This window comes from Felis catus, chromosome F2 (genome assembly GCF_018350175.1).
Source record: "Felis catus isolate Fca126 chromosome F2, F.catus_Fca126_mat1.0, whole genome shotgun sequence".
NCBI classification, from domain to species: Eukaryota; Metazoa; Chordata; class Mammalia; order Carnivora; family Felidae; genus Felis; species Felis catus.
Genome location: NC_058385.1, coordinates 67,901,008 through 67,921,365, shown reverse-complemented (window position 1 = coordinate 67,921,365; position 20,358 = coordinate 67,901,008). Strand labels below are relative to the sequence as shown.

The following is a 20,358-nucleotide window of genomic DNA, read 5'->3' as shown; positions in this document are numbered from 1 at the left end:
TGTGGTAAAATTTGAGAGCCACCATTTTAATGTATGTTTTAAAGTTAAAATCATGAATTTGCCTTTTCTCTGAGACTCTCTGAATTCACAGAATTTTAAGACAAAGAGGAACTGTTACTTCAAATCCACATTTTCAAGAAATCTAGAACTCAACCAGCTGTTTCCCTATTTTTATACTCCTGAATTATTTCAGGCCTTTTAAAATGCTAGAAAACCAAAACCGAACGTAAGATCCCATAAATAATGCATTCTACAAAGGCCTTTGTTTTAAAACAAACTTTTCTACTAAGTCATTTTACTCACATCTATTTTTGCACCCAACATTCCTTCCAAATTTACCAAAATAGATTTGCTTCTAATTTCAGCTACAAATTGTCAACCTCCAGTGAATATCAGTGCAACTTTTAATTAGGTTCATCTAAATGGAATGGATTTTTAAAATAATTCGAGTTCTAAATTTTAATTGTTTCATAAAGAGACGTAAGATAGAAACAAAATGAAAGCGGAAATGGGGACGTCTGGGGCTAATGATAATTTGCTGAGAGATTTTGAGTTTTCTGGGGCTCAGTTCACTTATTTTTAAGAGGGAGCTGGAGTAGATGACCTGAATAGGCCATTTCAGGTTTAAAGGTCTATAAATCCGGTCTCTCACCCTTACGCTCTACGGTACTATAGTTTTACATTAATGTGGGACTGACAAATTATTTTCTTTAAAGTTGTATCTGTTTTTAACTATTTTTGACATTGTTTTAAGAGACGTGCCTCTCCTTAGGACTCAAGAACATCACTCACTACGCCATTACTCCCTAGAAAGCTGAATACAGTAAAATGTGAGCACACACAAACTTTTAGCTGCAGAAGCACTGAAATGGTAGTGTGATTTTAAGCTTCTTACTCTTCCTTAGATTGGTTTGTCTCTGAAACTATGGGGATGCATAGCACGAACCCCCAAAGCCAAAGATTTCACAATGTCATAAATAACACGGACTCTAGAGGCAGAATGCCTGAGTTTGAATTCCGGACCTACCACTTAAGAACTTTTTGTGATTTGGGGCAAGTTATCTAAACTTTCTGAACTTTATTTTTATCAGTCTTCTGTTAAGAGGATAACAACAGTATCTTCTTCATACAAATTAAATGAGCTAATCGTCAAAGAGCTCTTAGTACAGAATAAATGCTTAGTAAGCATTAGGTGTTTTTATTAGTATTGCTTGCTAAGTCAGCCCTCTACTCAGAACTATTATCAGAACGTTATCAGAGCTAATGTGCAATTCAATTTAATAAACACATAGAGTGCACCTACTTGGTGCAAGGCACCTCACCGTTCACTACAGAACGATTCTCCTTCTCGAACTTCAGGATGTACCAGAATTACTTGGGTTGTTTGTTTAAAATGCTGATTCTTGGGCTCTGCTTCCAGAAACTCTGATTTTGCAATTTTTCAATAAGCCTCCCAGATGTTTCTGAGGCAGGCTGGTTGAGGACCGCAGTTTAAGAAATATTTCTGCAGGATTTCAAAGAAGGAATCCCTTCCTTCAAGTATCTACAATCTCCAGGCATTTTTTCCATTTCAGAACCCGCCGTAGTTACGAGTGTTGCACCTGTTGGCTGTGTAACAGGTACAGCTAATATAGTCCTTCCATGAAGATCCTGTTTGCCATCACTTAAGTTCCAATATCTACGCCCTGATTCAACTCTCTACCTGATATCTGAGCTCTGCCTAATCCTCTAAACCCCACCAAGCATGTGACTAATGCAAGTTCCTGATATAAGGGCTATTCCTGACCTCTAAAAACAGAAGATTCATTAACCCTGATTCATTAATCCTGACCTATAAACCTGACCATGGCCTCATTCAGAGTCCTGCTTTCAGCCTTACACTTCCAACAGTGCTGCCAGCAGATATCACGGTATGTCCTTGGTTAGTACACATTTTCAAAAAGAGACTGCAAAGCATCAAAATCCATACAAATTTAACTCCCTAAGAACTTTAATGTATACAAGACAATGAGAACAACAAAGCAGCCATCAGTTATCAGGGGAAGGAGGGCAGAATGCAGACTATGACAAAGAAATTTAACTCTATTACAAATGTTTGACTTAACCTCACTGAAGGGCGAGGGGGAACTGACGGAGGTAGCCTTACACAGTGTTTTGAGTGAAAACTGTAAGACCAAAGACAAAAAGACCTGTACCTAAGCACTGTAAGTGAAGCTCTTTGTCATGGAGCTACAGGCTAATAATTCTGAAACTGTTTTACATGCATCTCTAGGGTCAAAAGAGTAAAGTAAATTGATAGTGGGAGCCTCTATCAATATGGTTATGCTAAAGACAAAAATTTGAATAACCGCCGTTGACTTCTTCCTTTCTCTCAATTTTCACATTCAATAAATCATGGAGTTTCATCAATTATTCCTCCTTTAAGAATCTGACTTCTTGTCACCCGTGTCACCTTCCTAGTCCAAGTCACTATCATCTAATGCCGGGGGACTAACTGCGACACCCCGCCAACTGGGTGGCCTTCCTCCACACTCATTCCTAGAAAGCCATTCCCCGTATCACAGCCAGAGAATTGATGCAAAATACCAACTAACTTATTCCTGTTTTTAAAACTTTTTAACAGCTTCCACTGCCCTAAAACCCCAACTTCTTAACTTGACCTATGAGAGCCTACCACCACATTCTGACCCTTTCCTAATTCTCTCCAGGTTCCGTTCAGTACCCAGTGGCCAGGTCTATTTTAGTCACTGCTGTATTTGCAATACCTAATATATGTAGTATTAAGCCTTTGATCCCTATATGAATGCTACCTTCACAGTGATAGACAGACTTTATTTTCTTTTTGCATGAACTGAGGCTAGCCCTGTGATGGACTTGATGTATTCAGTTACACTGGAGGTGATGCTCTGGAACTTCGGAGCCCAGGTTTTAACAGGTCTGGCAACTTCTACTTCATTCCTCTTAAAAAAGCTACCATGCTGGGAAAAACCCACACCACATGGAGAGGCTATATGAAATAGCATCCTCAAACTCTGATCAATAATTCCATCTGAGTGTCCAGTCAACAGGCAGGATCAACTGCCAACCATGTAAGTGAGTCACCTTGCAAGTTGCAACCCAGGTGAGCCCCCCCCCCCCCATGTCCACCACCTTAATTGACATCACATGGAGTGAAAGAGCCTCCCAGCCCAGTTCAGTCAACCCACTGAATCATGAGACATTAAAAAAAGAAGAAGAAAAGTCTGTGGTTTTAAAACATTAAGTTTTAGGTAGTTTGTTTCACAGCAATACGGGCACATGTCAACATGTGTTGAAATCTCGTTCCTGGTACCAACTCCATCTACTGCTACTTAACAGATTACCCCCAGTAAGCTCCTTATCTTGGTGTGAGGAAGACCATGCAAGTACAACGATGGGAAGATTTGCTGGGGGCCACCACTGGTGAATAATTACTGAAGGGCATGATAAACATGCAATACCTCTAATAAAAGTATGTGCACCTGTCCTGTATTTTAAATTTCTTTGCTTTACCAGATCTAGATTTCTTCAGGAAAAAGCAAAGTTAAATCAGTCACCTGTTAAACTCTACTAGATGAAATCAAATTTCAGCAAATGTATTTTCTCAAGGTTCTTTTGAGAAATCTATTTCCATGCTGCTCAACTGGGACCAACCAAAATCATTAAATAAATACAGAACGAAAGTATGTTAAAACCTCTGTTCACATAGCAGTCGCTTGCTCTCCTTGTGCCGCAACTATCTGAAAATGTGACAAGCAGATTATGTAAGGAATTTTGTTTATATTTTGACCGGTTCCCCCACTTGGGAACCTCCTATGGCCAAGAATGCTAAGGATGAAAAGCAAAACCAGTGTCCTTGCGGTGAATATGCAAATATTTGGTAAATATCTGTGTGAAAAGTAAATTACTGGAACATATGATCAGTTAGCCAAAAACTGAACGAGGAAAAGGAAAGAAACTGCTTCACAGGTGAGCATCTGGGATACCTCGTAGAACTTTCCCAGTCATCTCTCACATGATTTGGGTCTAATACGTTTCTAGGTATTTGGAATGTGAAACTGGCAGGGGGGTCCTTACAGGAACAACTACCATTTGCATCCTGCTTCCCAATTAGTATCTAAACACAGGTACACAGTGCACTCTGGAAGTGACAAAATTGATAAAAACACGTTGCTGCTAACACTACCCATTTCAATATTATTAAGTTCCAGTCAAGATCCAGACGCTCTCATAAGTTTAGCACTAAGAGAACAAAGAAAAGGCAGGTATACGGGAATTCTTTCAAACTGAAGAAATTCCAAAACTACCAAAAAACCCTGGAAGGCTCTATTTCAAGAGAACAGAGAACACTAACAAAAAACTGCATCTTCTGTGCAACACATTACATTACCTTTCTTTGTTAACTGGTTTAATTGTCTATTTTAGACTGTCCCACAGGAGCTCTGATCCTTTTTGCTTGAAATTAAATCCTGCACTAATTTTCTAAAACGAGAACACGTTTCTGCTTCTTAAACGCCATCATAAATGTCACTCCTTTTCCTGTGAAGGAGATAATGTCCACCTTCCCCTCCCCTGTCTCCCGCACACTTGGCCTTTACTCCACACACATTCTTGGTGCCGTTCCTTATCTGAACTATAAAGTATACGCTTTAAATGTTTTTCTGCTAATTCTCTTTATGACCAAAGGCAGTGTTTACAGACTGACCAGCCAAGGTAGGAGGTAAAACACTGTATTCAAAGCATATAAACTGTTTCAAACTAGGAACAACCATGAAAAGAAGACACCGTCTATATTTTGCGTGCAATGAAAAGGAAGCTCAAAGCAGGGAAGTAACTGGTTCAACGTCACCCAGTAGACGGCAGAACTTGCATTTTAACCAGGGCTAAGTGTACAACACTAATTTTGTACAATACTAACTCTGCACCAAGAGCTCTTAAGGATCCAGCTCTCTCACCTGCAAAAGGCCCACATAATTATTAACGAAAACAAAATAATTGACCAATAAAATGTGAGTACTGTGGGCTAAGCATAGTGGAGAGCATTTTATACATGTAATTTAATTCTCGTGTCAACCCTAAATAAGGTAGGAGGGTGCAAGGGAGCCGTGTGTGGGCGCACAGTTAAATACTCATTAGATATTAGTGGCTCTTTTACAATATTATCCCCTTTTTACAAATGAAGAAACCAAAGCTTACCTGAAGTCACAATGCTGATAACTGGCAGAGCTGAGCTTGAACCCAGGTTCTTGGATTCCAGAACCGGTTCTCAAAGTCCTAAGTTACTCTGCCTGGCCAACCAAAGCACTGTGCGGCCCTAACTGGCGATGGGAAAAGGGAAATGGCGATGCTACGTGGAGAGATGTACTACATCTTGATGGAGGTTAAGTGCTGACGCTGCAAGATGTGGTGGTAAGAGTATCAGAAAGGCCCAAATCAAAGCTCCCTGAATCTGTCAGGTGTTGGGAATCAATTCTTGAGGGCTCCCACACATCTCTGTACATCTTGAAGCAGAGGCACTAACTGCCCTTTTGTTCCAGACTATCTTTCCAAGGATGTCTGTATCATGAATAAAGCTTTAGAAAACTGAGAGAGCGTGTTCCTCCAGAGCAGAGGGATGTGTAAGAAACATACTGTCTCTTCCTCCAGGTCCAAAAGGTGGGGAGGTGTCTTCCCCGTTATAAAAAGCTGGGCACCCCGAGCTGGAGGGTCCTCAGCTGTGACACAGACAGGCTGCAGTACCACCCTGGGCCCTTCCAGATCACCCCCGGGAGGACTTGAGGTGGCGGTCAGCAAGGCGACCCTATGGACAAGTGATATTCCCACTACTTAACGTGCAACAAGAAAGAAAGACTTTTGTCTCTGCCCCGGGAGTCTCCCGTCTTCTGCCAGCACCCAGGAAACTGTGGCAGGCTAACTTGTTGGCTCGCAAGGGGGGTAAAGCCTCAGACGCGTCACAGATATCCACAGCAGGCTCCCTACACCTCTTCTCACCTTTGCTGCCCTCAGAAATAGCCCTTCCCACTCCGTGAGAAACACTCACGGATGTTTTGTCAACATCTCCTCTACGAAATTTCTCCTCTCCCCACGGTCCTCAGCAAGAATGAACTACTAACCCCAGGGCGCCCCCCATTGTTTCCGGAAACATGGCTTCTTTCACAGCACCTTGAAAGCTTTCTTCCACTGGCTCATGTGTGTGCTGTGCCAGTTAATCATTGCATTGGCTTCCGGCTCAAAATTCGCTTTTTAATACACACTCCGTGATAATGGATGAAACTGCTGTAAGTATTTCTCCTTACAGTGAGCATTATGCTAAGCTTTCTCAGTAGAGGGTGCGGGAAGGACACTGCAGGAGGAAGGCAGTTCTCTTGCAAACATTATGCTTGATGAAAAGATTGGATGCTTCCGCCTTAAGATCGGGAACAAGATAAGGATGTCCATTCTTGCCGCTTGTATTTAACATCATACTGCAGGTTCTAGCCAGGGAAATTAGGCAAGAAAAATAAATGAAAGGCAAACGAATTGGAAGGAAATAAAACTATGTCTATCCGCAGATGACATGATCTTGTATATAGGAAATCCTAACGTATACACTAAAAAAAATTGTTAGAACTACTAAACGAGTTCAGCAAGGTTGCAAGATAGAAGATCAACATAAAAATCAAGTGTATTTAACTGCAATAAACAATCTGAGAAGTAATTAAGAAAATTACATTTACAATAGAATCAAAAAAACTGAAATGTTTTGAAATAAATTAACAAAAGAAGTGTAAGACTAATACTCTGAAAACACTGCTGAAAGAGATTAAAGATCTAAATAAATGTGGAAAAAAAATCCTATGGTCATGTATCAAAAGACTTAATATCTTTAAGATGGTAATAACTCCTCAAATCGATCCACAATTCCATGCCACCCTATCAGAATCCCAGCTGGCTTCTTTGTAGAAAAAAACTGATGCACTGATCCTAAAATTCATACAGAGGTACAAGAGACTACAAATATTCCAAACAATCTTTAAAAAGAAGAACAAAACTTGAGGACTATACTTCCTGATTTCAAAACTTCCTACAAAGCAACAGCTAAGACAGGGTGGTATCGGCATAAAGATAAGCAAACAGAATTCCATCCAGGGAACAGAACTGAGAATCCAAAAATAAACTCTTGTGTGTCTATGGTCTGCTGATGTGCAGCAAGGCACCAAGATCCCTCAGCAGGGGAAAGAATGGTGCTGGGACAACTGAATAGCCACATGCAGAAGACTGAAACTGGACTCTTAATTCAAACTACAGATGAACTCGAAATGGATCTAACTGTAAGGGCTAAAACTATAAAACTCTTAGAAAAGAAAACAGGGATAAATTCGCCAGGCGGCAGATTGAGAAATGGGTCCTTAGGTTTGATACCAAAAGCACAGCAACCAAAGAAAAAGCAGATCATTGGACTTCATCAAAATTAAAAACTTCGTTTCAACGAACACTATCATGAAAATTTAAAAACCCAAAGAACGGAGAAAAAAAATTGCAAATCATATATCTGTTAATAAACTCATATCTAGAATATATAAAGAACACTTACAACTCAAAAATATAAACAGAAATGACTCAGTTTGAAAATGGGCACCGGATCTGAAAAGACAGTTCTCCAAAGAAGATACACAAGTCGCCAGTAAGTTCATGAAAAGATATTTCACATCACTAATCATCAGGGAAATGCAAATCAAACCCACAAGGAGATACCAACTCACACACAAATGTTCACAGCAGCATTTCTTAATAATATCCTAATAAGAGGATAATATTTCTTAATAATATTAATAATAATAACCCAATGTTCATCAACTGATGAATGCATATATAAAATGTGTTTTAACCATACAGTAGAATATTATTTGGTCATAAAAAGGAATGAAGTAGTTAAGTACACGCTATAACACAGATGAACCTTGAAAACATCATGTTAAGTGACCAAAGTCAGTCACAAAGGCCACATGTTATGTGATTACATTTACATCCACTGTCCAGAATGGGTAAATCTATGGAGGAAGAAAGCAGATTAGTGGCTCCTTAGGGCTGATGAGAATGGGGAGGGATAGAAAGGCACCGCCAGGTAAAGGGGACAGGATTTCTTTTTTGGAGGTGATGAAAATGTTCTAAAATTGAGTAAATAAAGTATCTGTGAATATATTAGACACAACTAAATTAGACATACTTGAATGATACTTGAATGATAAAGTATGTGAATTATATCTCAATAAAGAGGTTATTTTTAAAAAGTCACCAAACAAAAGAATAATGGAGCTAATGGAGATTAGAAGAGTGATTGGGAGGGATTAAAAAGAAAACTAGGTTAGCATGAGTAAAATGCCATGAAGGTGAATTAAGGTGATAGACCGTAAGTTGCTGAAATAAATTTCATCACAGCAAAACTGTATCCCATAATGAGGGATTCTTTATTCATGGCACCAAACCTAGTACCTATAGATACAAAGGCAATTAGGACTGGCAGAGGACATGATGACATACACAAGAATGAGTGCGTGTGTGTGCGTGTGTGTGCACGCGCGTAAGCACACGCGTGCATACACGGAGCAGAAGCTATCTTGGATGTAAGTACCATCCAGTCAAACTAAACTTTGTGATTCAGACACATCACTCAACCCCTCTGAACTTCACCCCTCTCCTCCATCAAATGTCTACTTCATTTTCATGGGATTATTAAGAAAGAAAGTATCTGTAGCAAGATCTAGAAATTTGTTGAGAGTATCTTCCTATCTCTACATTTCTAGCATAGTGTTTGTCACAGTGTTTGTCACTTAGGTACTCAGTAAATAATTTGTGGAACTTTATTTTTTATATATATATTTTTTAACGTTTATTTATTTTTTGAGACAGAGAGAAACAGAGCATGAATGGGGGAGGGTCAGAGAGAGAGAGGGAGACACAGAATCAGAAGCAGGCTCCAGGCTCTGAGCCATCAGCCCAGAGCCTGACGCGGGGCTCGAACTCACGGACCGCGAGATCGTGACCTGAGCTGAAGTCGGACGCTTAACTGACTGAGCCACCCAGGCGCCCCATGGAACTAACTTTAAAAAACATAAATGGCTCTTGGAAAGGAGAAAATTAAAATATTAATTTTAGCACATCCACTTCAATGGGGATCTACATGACTAGAAAACCTTTACAAGTAGGATTTTTCACTTGATACAGAAGCTCTTAAAGCTCACATTATACTCTTTTATGTGAAATCAGAAGTTATTTTCTACCAGTAACTTAATGAGTTAGACAGGGAAAAAAGTTATTTGTAAGAACATTTCTGCTATCCTCTCCACAATCCCTTTTCAGATATCACTTTGTGTTTGTGCAAAATTTAACCCATTCTTCACCTTATATACATATATGAATAGAGACTATCACAGAAGGACTTTTGTCTAGACCAGGGGTCAGTATAGACTTTATACATTATATTCAACCCATTCTTTGCCATATATATGTGTGTATGTATATATATGAACAGGAAGACTTTGGTCTAGACCGGGGGTCAGTCAAGTATAGCCTTTATAGATTATTTACAGCAGAACTGGACAGCTGCAACACAGACAGAAAGCCAAAACCTGGTTGGGAAATAGGATGTTATTAACTGACTTTTTCAAACTCCTGTATCTAGTGGTAGGAATATAGATTTTATAAACAATTAAGTGCAAAGAAGTACTCTATTGTTGTGATGGATGAATGCATGGCCAACTCAGAGGAAAACTCAGTATGGTCTAGGTGGGAGAAGAATTACCTGTAGAAAAAAAGATAATACTTAAGCTTGGCCTTGAAAGAGAATAGGTGCCCTTCCATCAGTCAATAGGGAGAGAGCATTCTAGGGAGAGGAAGTCATGTGAACACAGGCAAGGAGGCCTGACAGCACACCCTGGTAGAACTAAATCCAGTCTCTCTGACAGGGTGTACAGAGGGGTGTAGCCGGTGACATCATGAACATTCTTGTACACTATGCTCTCTGGTTTAAAACGGGCATAGAAATTAATAGCTACTATTTGCAGAGAGTAAATGCCAGATGCTTTGGTCATGGCTAGAGACATGATCAAACAAGGATGATCTACAACATGGTAATTGAGATTTATAAATATAGTCCTAGGGAAAACTTTTTTTTGTAAGTTCAGCAAGGGAACCTTCTAAGTCAAAAATTAGCACAGAATGGATTCTCCAAATTGTTTTAATGAGAAGCTCTCATCTTCAGGTACAATGGTGATAGAGCCCAGCAAACGGGCTGTCTCTATAATAAGCACAGGCATAAGCAATACTTGACTAGATAAGGGGACTTATCTCAAAGCTTGCTGCAATTGAGACGGGGAAAGTGACACATACAAGGACAACAGATTGAGAATATGCAAAGAGTAAATAAGTAAAATGTGTTATTTCCAATCTGAAATAGGTTATTGTGAGAGAATGGTACCCAGTCCTTCCTCAACCTCAAGGCTCAGTGTACTCCTATGTTAAAGTGACTATGTTACCTACCTACCCGAGAGCACTGCTGTAAAGATTAAACGAATACCTATGAGGCATTTAGAGCATGGCTGCCACACAAAAAGCACTACGTTCGCTATTGTTAAATTGCCCAATATGTACAGTCTGAAAACATGTGTGCCTACTGGATATAAAATCAGGCTGCTGGGTCAGAACGTAAAAAGTCATGAAGAGGACAGAAAGACTCATAATCTCATTTAGAACAGACATTTACTACTATGAAGTTTTTCCTTTATCTTTACACGTACTTGTCTTATCCGCTAACTCAATTATTAGCTTCTTGAGGGCATGGGCCAATAAACAATTGGTGACCGATCAACATAAAGTGCTAACAATTATCTAGGAAGAGTGAAAAGTAAGCTCAAACAAATGTTCTGAATCAGTATTGTACAGTAAAGAGGGAAAATTACTTCGCCTGAGCACTGCCCCAAAGAAAAGGAAACCTACATCTTTGTCTTAAAGTAAAAGCCACCACTGCTGCCACCACCAGTTTAGAGACAGAAACTCTGGATTTCATAAATTTTCTCTCTCCTCCTCTATCTACCGAATACTGCCTATAACTTCTCAGTGGGTGTAACTTTTCCAACTAACATTTCTTTCTACTTTCTTTTTTTAGCTACCTTCTTCTGGATCTGACGCTACAACAGCACTGATTAAATACTAAATCGAAGGGATAAAAGATGGCTTCCATGTCCTTTTTCAATAAATTTAAGAAATATAATGAAATAGCGATGAAATCCTTCTTAATCAACCATCACTACGGCGAATGGTGCTAGGAAGCAGGGCAGATCCAAAGGTAAATAAACTTGCTCTCAAAGTCCATTAAAACATAACTCCACGAGGCCTTCAAAGAAATTCTTGCAAGGAATACTCCTCTTTTAACTCGGTCCCAATGCAGAAATGAGCACAAAGCAGGTGTGTGAGGAGCTAGCCCCAAGTGCCTTAGAACTTCCCCAAACAAGGTTTTAACTCCCATCCTGGGAGGGAAAGGGAAAGCCCGCTTTTGCAGCACCCAGGGACAAACAAATTAGCATTTCCAAGGTCAACTGCTGACTGGCCTAATTATTTACAGCGACTAGAGTATTCTGGCTGCAGAAGTTAAGAGGCTGGACCCTTCTGGATTGCCCAATATCCTAAGAAACTAATTTACCACATTAGCTACAAAATATCAAAGTACTGTAGGTGTGGAGTCAAATCAGCATATGACATTTCAGACGGAACCAAATATTAATAAGATCCCCAGAAGTAATTTTAAGCTGGCTAAACAATTTGGGGAAAAACTTAAAATGACAATCCCACCAGTGGTAGAGGAGTAACAACTACACACACACACACACACACACACACACACACACACACACACACACATCAGTAAATAGTATGGTCTCATCTTGCCAACTGGTTTGATTTGAATAGTCACCAAAACTGCTAAAAAGCTGCAAAACTAGTTGATGTAACTACCCTTACACATTCTTGCCGTCCTCTGGTAGCCACTGAAAAATGAAATAACTTATATAACCGCTGCTGTCCATCATCGTAGCCACCTGCCACGTGTGGCTATTAAGCAGCATATGAAATGTGGCTGGTCCAGACGGAGATGGACTGAAGGATTTTGAACTTGGTACCAAAAAAATGTAAAAATAACTCCACTTTTATATTAATTAGATATTGAAATAATATTTTATACACATGGGATTAAATAAAATATTACTAAATTTCATTTCTCCTCTTACCTTTTATGATGAGGATAATAGAAAAGCTTAAACTGCACATGTGGCTCACACTGTATTTTTATTGGACGGTGCTGTAATATACAGATAATGCTTCACACTTACGCACAAGAACATATAACCTCAGTTTCAAAGTACAGACCGAAGGAGAAATAGGCCTGAATGATACCAATCTTCTCTAAAATGATCAAATTGGTTTCAACTGTTAATCACCAACCTAATAAAAGCTCCTTTCTGCTTACCACCAGACAAAATTTTATTTTCTAAAAAGGAAACTGCTGTTTCAAAATCGATCCTAAAGTCTGTTCTTCTGTCTGGAGTTGTCATCTTTGCCTAACATGAAACTAGTCTTAATTCTTTCCAACGATCAAAGATAACATGATAAAGTGCTAGTCTAATTTTTAAATCTGATCAAGTGATTCCAACTCCGTTTTTTTCTGCATTAGTCATTTTCATACCCTATTAGGTCACCGAAACCTAACTCATGCCTTTGCTCCAAATATAAATAAGTAGAATCAACGGAAAGATTATTAAGAGTCTAGAAGAACCCAGGCGGTATTCAGATACTATATTCTGTTTCAAAAACTAAAATATGACTCATTTACTATTTCAGAAAGTGACATCCCATTGTAAACAGGAGAGCTTAGCAAACAGGAGAGCACAGAAGCAGTGATTTCCACACATTCCATCGTGCGGAGAAACCATGCACACCTTCAAGTCGTTACAGCCAGTGGAAGAGAGAAAACCTGGAGGTGTTGGGACGGTTGGAAGTTTCTGTGGTGGGAAAACACAGCAACAAGAGGTGAGGTGAGGCAAACTGCTCAAACCTTCCTCTCCCCCGCTCAAAAAGGAAACTACTCAACTTTCTGACTGAGGAAGCCAGTTGGGAAAGCAAAGCACATTTCACACTTTTTAACCTCCTAAAACCGCCCAAACACTACTGGCCCTCTAGTAGAAGGACAAAATGACATATTTTTGTGAACAGAACATGTAAACCTTTTTAAGAGTGGTTTTTAAATGAAATCAACAACAAAAATCAAGATCTGATAACTCAGAGTAATAAATAACAAAGCGGCAGTGTATGTTTCTGTCTTATGACAGGGTCAACATCTATCACTGGCAAATGAATAGCCTGCGTAATTGAAAACGAAGCTAGTGGAAATGTGCGGTCATTCCTCCTTCCTGGAAGAGTTCATCTGGAAATGTAACCTTAATAGGCCTATAGTTTCTCTGGTCTGATACAGTCAGCATGTTTGTTTTCTCAGATAGATGGAATAACTCAGGCTCTAAGCTACAAAATGCCAACAATTCAGCGATTTTACCTTCTGCACAATCTTGAACTCTGCAGTCAACAAACCCATCGTTAAGGCCAAAGGCTACCTCATAAGAAGTATTCTGGTGCCACCTAGTGGTGGAAGTTTCCTGCCAACTAGGAAATGATGATTACACCTGGTTCTCAAAGTAAGGTCCATGGACCAGCAGCCTCAACAGCAGCGTCACCTGGTAACTTGTTAGAAATGCAAATTCTTGGGCTCATCCAGACCTACTGAAACTCTGATGGTGGGGCTGAGCAATCTGTGTTTTAACAAGCTGTCTAAGTGGTTCTGACGCACTGAATTAGCTCTTACACAAAAATTAAATGCAAAGCCTTAAGAAACTAGGTTTACAAATTAAAACGCACAATTTCTAATTTTTGAAAACAACTTAATTTTCTACATAGTGGATTCAAATAACTGTATTTGGAGAACAGTCTTCAAAGACACTTATTACGTAACTCATACACATTCAACACCTGACAAACATCAAATTAAGTCCCAACCTCTGAAAACGTCCGATGAGCACCCTGGGGTCTCTGCCCCAAGGAGACCAGGTTCAAAGGGAAGATCAGACATATTAACACAGCGAAATACAATATAAATACGAAAAACAACAACAACCGTGAGACAAAGAGAAAACATTAACTGGTTTCAGGATGTCGGGATATGGCATGTTACTGCATTTTAAGTGGGGGCGGAGCTTACCTGGGAACACATGAAAAGCCAAGGAGGTAGACTACTGCCGATTTTTAAAATTTTTTTTTTTTCAACGTTTATTCATTTTTGGGACAGAGAGAGACAGAGCATGAACGGGGGAGGGGCAGAGAGAGAGGGAGACACAGAATCGGAAACAGGCTCCAGGCTCCGAGCCATCAGCCCAGAGCCTGACGCGGGGCTCGAACTCACGGACCGCGAGATCGTGACCTGGCTGAAGTCGGACGCTTAACCGACTGCGCCACCCAGGCGCCCCTCGATTTTTAAATTAAGAGTCAGCTACCCTAATGAGAATAGATGCCACAGAAAAGCTCACTGCATACATCTGCTTTGTGCAATTAGGTTATAAAGTAATCAGGAGAAAAGCAGATCTAATGAAGCCTTGCTAAATTGTTTATTTTCTATTTAGATCTTAGAGAACTTATTTAATTTCTCATACAGCAACTTAAAACACCTAGGATTCAGTAAAAGCAGTCCAAATATTTACTTACAAGTATGCATTTCTTTAAATTCAGCTTATATTATGCCCTCCTTTGGAAAAAAAAACCCTGAATTTTAATATCTATTCACTCAAAATTAAAGAATTATATATTTGAAGTAAAAAAAAAAAATGGATCAGTATGACTGTGGTCCACACAGTCACAATTAAGTGCCATCCCTTACTCTGTGGGTAACTGCATGCAAAACTATCACTTAGGAGGAAAAAAATCAACTCTGAAAAGCAAGTCTTGCAAACCCATGCCTCTCATGTGACAGGTGACATCAAAGACGTTAATAGAGGCAGCATAAGCACACAAAGGAATTTCAAAGACTTGCTCTACTGATTAGTTTTGATTTTGCACTTTTAAAATATTAATTTAGATATGTACAGAGACCAACTATTTAATTCTCACATTTTAGGAGCAACTGCCTGTAACAGTATGAGTTTCTGACAAAACTCTTTTTTTACTTCTTTTCAAACCCTTCCTTTCCTGGCAGAGAGGAGAGAGGACACAACCTGAGGTACATTAATGTTTTCGAAGGGCCATTCCTAGGGGCACCTGAGTGGCTCAGTCGGTTGAGTGTCTGACTCTTGATATCGGCTCAGGTCATGATCTCGTGGTTCCTAAGATCGAGCCCAGCGTGTGGCTCTGCACGGATAGCACGGAGCCTGCCTAGGGTCCTGTCTTCTCTCTGTCCCTCCCCACACTGGTCACAAGCTTGAGTGCACGTGCATGCACTCTCTCATTCTCTCTCAAAAATAAATAAACTTTAAAAAAAAAAAAAAAAGGCCATTCCTCAATTTTATTTAACTAAACTTAAAGGGCTTATGAGAATTCAACTGCTCAAAGATGATATTAACAACAACACTTTTGATAAATTAAGTTAGTACTTCTGCCTAAGAAGGCAGAAGAGTACACAATAAATTTAAAAATCCGAAAAATAAGCCCCAGCTACCTGAAAAATCTCCTAATGTAAGAAATTTCATTTCCCAACTAAGTAAGAAAGAAAGTATTCCCAGGGGCACCTGGGTGGCTCAGTCAGTTGAGCATCAACTCTTGGTTTCGGCTCAGGTCATGGTCTCACGATTTCAGGGGTTCAAGGCCCATGTCGGGCTCTGCGTCGACAGTCATGTCTGCTTGGGATTCTCTGTCTCCCTCTCTCTCTGTCCCTCTCAAAATAAATAAACTTAAAAAAATTTTTTAATTAAAAAAAAAAAAGAAAGTATTCCCAGAATAACCAACACACTTGGAGAAAAAAGGAGTAGACATGGCAACAGTAAAAGTCAATTGCCTAGATACACATCCTATAACATAGCACAGGGAAAGGTGATCATTTCAAATGAGCTAGAAGTTGAACAAGGACAACCACCTGGTATAGGAAAATGCAACCAACAGGAAACAAAACAATACACATCAGTTCCCTCCAAGTTCTTGGGAACAAGAATCCCCCTTACCAACAAGAGAATTGCAGTGCGGAGTGAGAAAATGGTACCTCAGTGATCACTAACATCTCTTTTAACAAAGTTCATTCTAATTTGTGAAGAAATTGGGCAACCCAGAAGGGAAACAGAAAGGGTGCTAATCTTAGAGGCGAAGAAAGGGAGCATTTCTGTTACAAAGATAATTCATGGACTTTCCCACATGCTCTGCTGTACTTTAATTTGTTCCAATCCAGTCACTGCTCTCCAACATAGTCAACTGCTCTTCTCTCTTATGGCTGAAGATTTTATTATGACTTTTATCCAAGTTAGACTTCAAGTCAAGGTTAAGAACTTTAGAAGGCTACCCACTAAAAATTATGGGTGATTTCTGCTGCTGGCCGTGAATGAACTGGTGTGGAGTTGGCCCCCCTGCAGTGAACGACTAGAGAGCTGGATGAAATAAAAACTGACGGCTGCTCTCAGACAGTGGGGCAATAGGCAGGGCAGAACTGAGTCCTGCAGAAAGCGAAAAACAAGTTAGGTAAGTCACGCAATTGCCCTCCTCCCTACACAAGAGAGGAGGAATCCAAGCAGGGAATGCAAATCTTCAAGGACCAAGGACAGACAGAGACTAGAGTTCAGGGAGGCTAAGACAACAGGGGTTTCCAAGACAGCACTGGGAGAGAGCTATGCACAGAAAGCGCTCAAGGAATCTGCAGAGATCCCCTCAATCCTAAACTACTAAGAAAAAAGTGCTGGGAGCTATACAGTGATCAATTCCCAGAATTCACACAGGATGGGAAGAGCTTCAAATTGCATCCAGTGGAGTGATCTCACTGAACCCTCCGGGCAATCAACAGGGACTCAGGAAGGCCTTTGTAACAAGGCAAAATTGGCCCTAAGATAAATCTACACCAACTTGACCTGCACTGACAAAGTTTAGTTAACCTGGAAAGGATTAGCCTACTCCACAAATTACTTTGATGCCTGCCAAAACAAATGCCATAATTCTTTACTGGAAGACAACAAAATCCAAACACTTAGCAACATAGCGCACACAATGTCCACGTGAAGAAGCAGCAACAGACAAGAGAAGACAGAATTAGCAGATAAGGATATTAAATCAGGTATTATAAGTATGTTCAGTCTATTCAAGAATATAGAGAAAAACATGAACATAATGAAGAGAGATAGAAGACAGAAATAAGATTCCATTTAATTCTTTTTTATGTCCAGAGATGAAAAATCCGGTACCTGAAATTTAAAATTCACTGCGCAGAATTAACAAGAGTAGACGCTGCAGAAGACAAAACCAATGAACTTGAAGACAAAGCAAGAGGCACTTCGAGCTGACGCCAGACAGAAAAAGACCTGAAAAGAATCAACTAGCCTCAGTGACTTACGGACACTATCAAGCTGTCCAATACATGTGTAATTAGAGTTCCAGAAGGGGAAGGGAGGGGAGGGACACAAAAACTATTTGAAGAGATGGTGGCAAAATTTTTTCTTAATTTGATCAAAACTATGAGCCCACGAATCCATAAAGCTTCAAGAACACAAGACACAATAAACAAAGAAAATCATGCAAAGGCACATCACAATCAAATCGCTAAAAACTAGCGATATTAAAAACAAACAAAAATCTGTTGCTCCCCTGCTCTGTATATAACATAAAATAAAAACAAGCCTAATCCAAAGAAAGCAAATAACATCTTTCTAAATTTTCTGATTGAAAAATGTTCATCAAAGCTGAACTCTCCTATTTTGGTAGAGGCCTTCCTAGCTGGTACCCCTAGCATAAGCTTAGTCTATCAAGCACGAAGACTTAAACTACTGCAAAATAACTTTATTATAATGCATTTGCATACCTTACAGTTCACAAATGTCACATACTTTAGATTGAATGATCTTTGAGGACAGGAACCTTCCTGTTTTAACCTGTAAATTTCCAGTGCAGTTTCTTCTAGCATAGAACTATTTGAAGAAACATGAATAAGTCAATCTCATTTAATTCTCAGTACATTGTTATGCGGTACTTAGAACACAATGAGAAAACAGATGCCCAGAGGGATTGAGTGATTGCCCCAAGAACACTCAAAAGGTGAGCAGTATCTCATATCCCTAGAATGCCTCCACACCAGGTTATCTCAAAGTAAACACAAAAGAAATAAGTTTTAATTGTTACTTACTCTGAGTTTCCACAAGATCCAAGGCAACACTAGAAGCTGTGTCCATTCCAGAGCTGATACAGGATTGGAAGTTTTTCAAAGTGGAGAGAGCAGATTCTATACCACTGAAGGATATAAAACCAGTTGAGCCTGAACTTGAACTCGAACGTCCGGGCATCTTGAAATTGTTACCTAAGTTTTCAAACACAATAAAATAAGATTTAGGGGTCAGAATAATAACTGCATAAGAAAATAAAACTGCTATAAACATCCATATGAATGTATCTAATATCCCACAAGTGCCACACTATTGCGAACATTCTCCATCCCTGGAGGGGACACTAAAGCATTGTGCTGTCATCTGGGCCACCAAACACAGATGCACTCAATACAAGGGGGAAGGGTCTTCGTTTTTCAAAGGAGGGAGAATACCCTCTTTTAAAACATTCCTTGGTTCTCTGAAGAATTCAACAACAGCATAGTTTTATGAAACCTAAAACATAAAGGGGTTAGACAAAGTAGACTATTCATCTGATGCATTTTTCTAAAAACTGATAGTAGTAAAAGTAAAATAGTTTAATACAGAGAACTCCAAAATCTGTAGTTGTTAACTTATCTGACACATATGCATACTGAATTCTGAAAACCATAATATATTAAATATAAATTTAAAATGTATATATAGATAGATAGATAGATACTGTATAAATTCCTGACAGTCCTCTGGTTCTAACAGATTTATAGACTTGGTAAGATCCCAGACTCTGTCAGTAAAAGCAGAATTTTTCTACATTATAGAGCAAAATATGGAGGCCATATGGAGTAGTGGTCAAGCATGTAGCCTCTGGAACCAGACTACCTCAGTTAAGAGCCAGATTCTGCCATTTGAGTAACTGAATGACTTCAGGCGAATTACTTACCCTCTCAGTGTTTCATTTTTTCCCCCTCCTAAAATAGGAATCATCCAGGGCCTAGCTCAAGGATTCCTGTGAGAACTGAATGAGTTAAGGTGTATAATAAAACACTGAAAATAATGCCCACCAGATAAATCTTCAAAAGTGGAAGCAAATATTACCATCAACTTCATCATTATAACACTGTAAGCGACAGTACAGAGTAGTGCTTACAAGAATGGACAATGGGCAGAGATGCCTGAAAATTCTGTCCCATCCATGCTACTTAAAACTTCACAACCCCGGTTTAGTTGCTGACCTTCTCTATCTTCAGTCTGAAGGAAATTATCTATCTATCTCACAGCATTATCGAAATCAAATGTTGTAGTTTTCTAAAACTTGTCTGATCTTAAGAATCAGTTGACATGGTTCTCAAAAACATAGATTTGGGGCACCTGGGTGGTTCAGTCAGTTGAGGATCCGACTTCAGCTCAGGTCATGATCTCGTGGTTCATGAGTGCAAGCCCCATGTCGGGCTCTGTGCTGACAGCTCAGAGCCTGGAGCCTGCTTTGGATTCTGTGTCTCCCTCGCTCTCTGCCCCTCCCCCACTCACACTCTGTCTTTCTCTCTCTCTCAAAAATAAACATAAAAAAATTTAAAAAGAAATATAGATTTATATACAGGTCCTCTCTCAGACCTACTAAGTCAGAGTCCCTAGTGGATACTCTAGGAAACCAGTATTTTTATGAACAACCCCAGATAATTCTTAGAAGCAAACAAGTACGGAGAACACTGAAATAACTGCATCTCAACCCCCCACAACTTGTATGTTGAGAGCCTAACCCCCATGGTGATGGTATTTTGAGATGAGGCCTTTGGGAGGTAATTAGGTTTAGATATCTTGAGGGTAGAGCCCTCAGGAAGGGATCAGTGTCCTTATTAGAAGAGGAGATGCCAGAGTTCTCTCTCTCTCTCTCTCTCTCTCTCTCTCTCCACCTTGTAAGGATATAACAAGAAGGTGGCCTACTGTGAACTAGGAGGGTCCTTACCAGTATCCAACCATGCCAGTGCCCCAATCTCCAGCTTCT

At 39.7% G+C, this 20,358-nt stretch overlaps 1 protein-coding gene across 2 annotated transcripts in view; it reads right to left on the bottom strand.

Moving 5' to 3' along the window:
- NSMCE2 (NSE2 (MMS21) homolog, SMC5-SMC6 complex SUMO ligase) overlaps positions 1–20,358 on the bottom strand; it is a 216,713-nt gene that overhangs the window by 193,072 nt on the left and 3,283 nt on the right. For both annotated transcript variants that reach the window (XM_019823121.2, XM_004000117.5), the window contains exon 2: positions 18,398–18,568. In XM_019823121.2, the coding sequence (XP_019678680.1) occupies positions 18,398–18,554 (157 nt within the window). In that variant the 5' untranslated portion in view covers positions 18,555–18,568. The remainder of the gene's footprint in view (positions 1–18,397; positions 18,569–20,358) is intronic.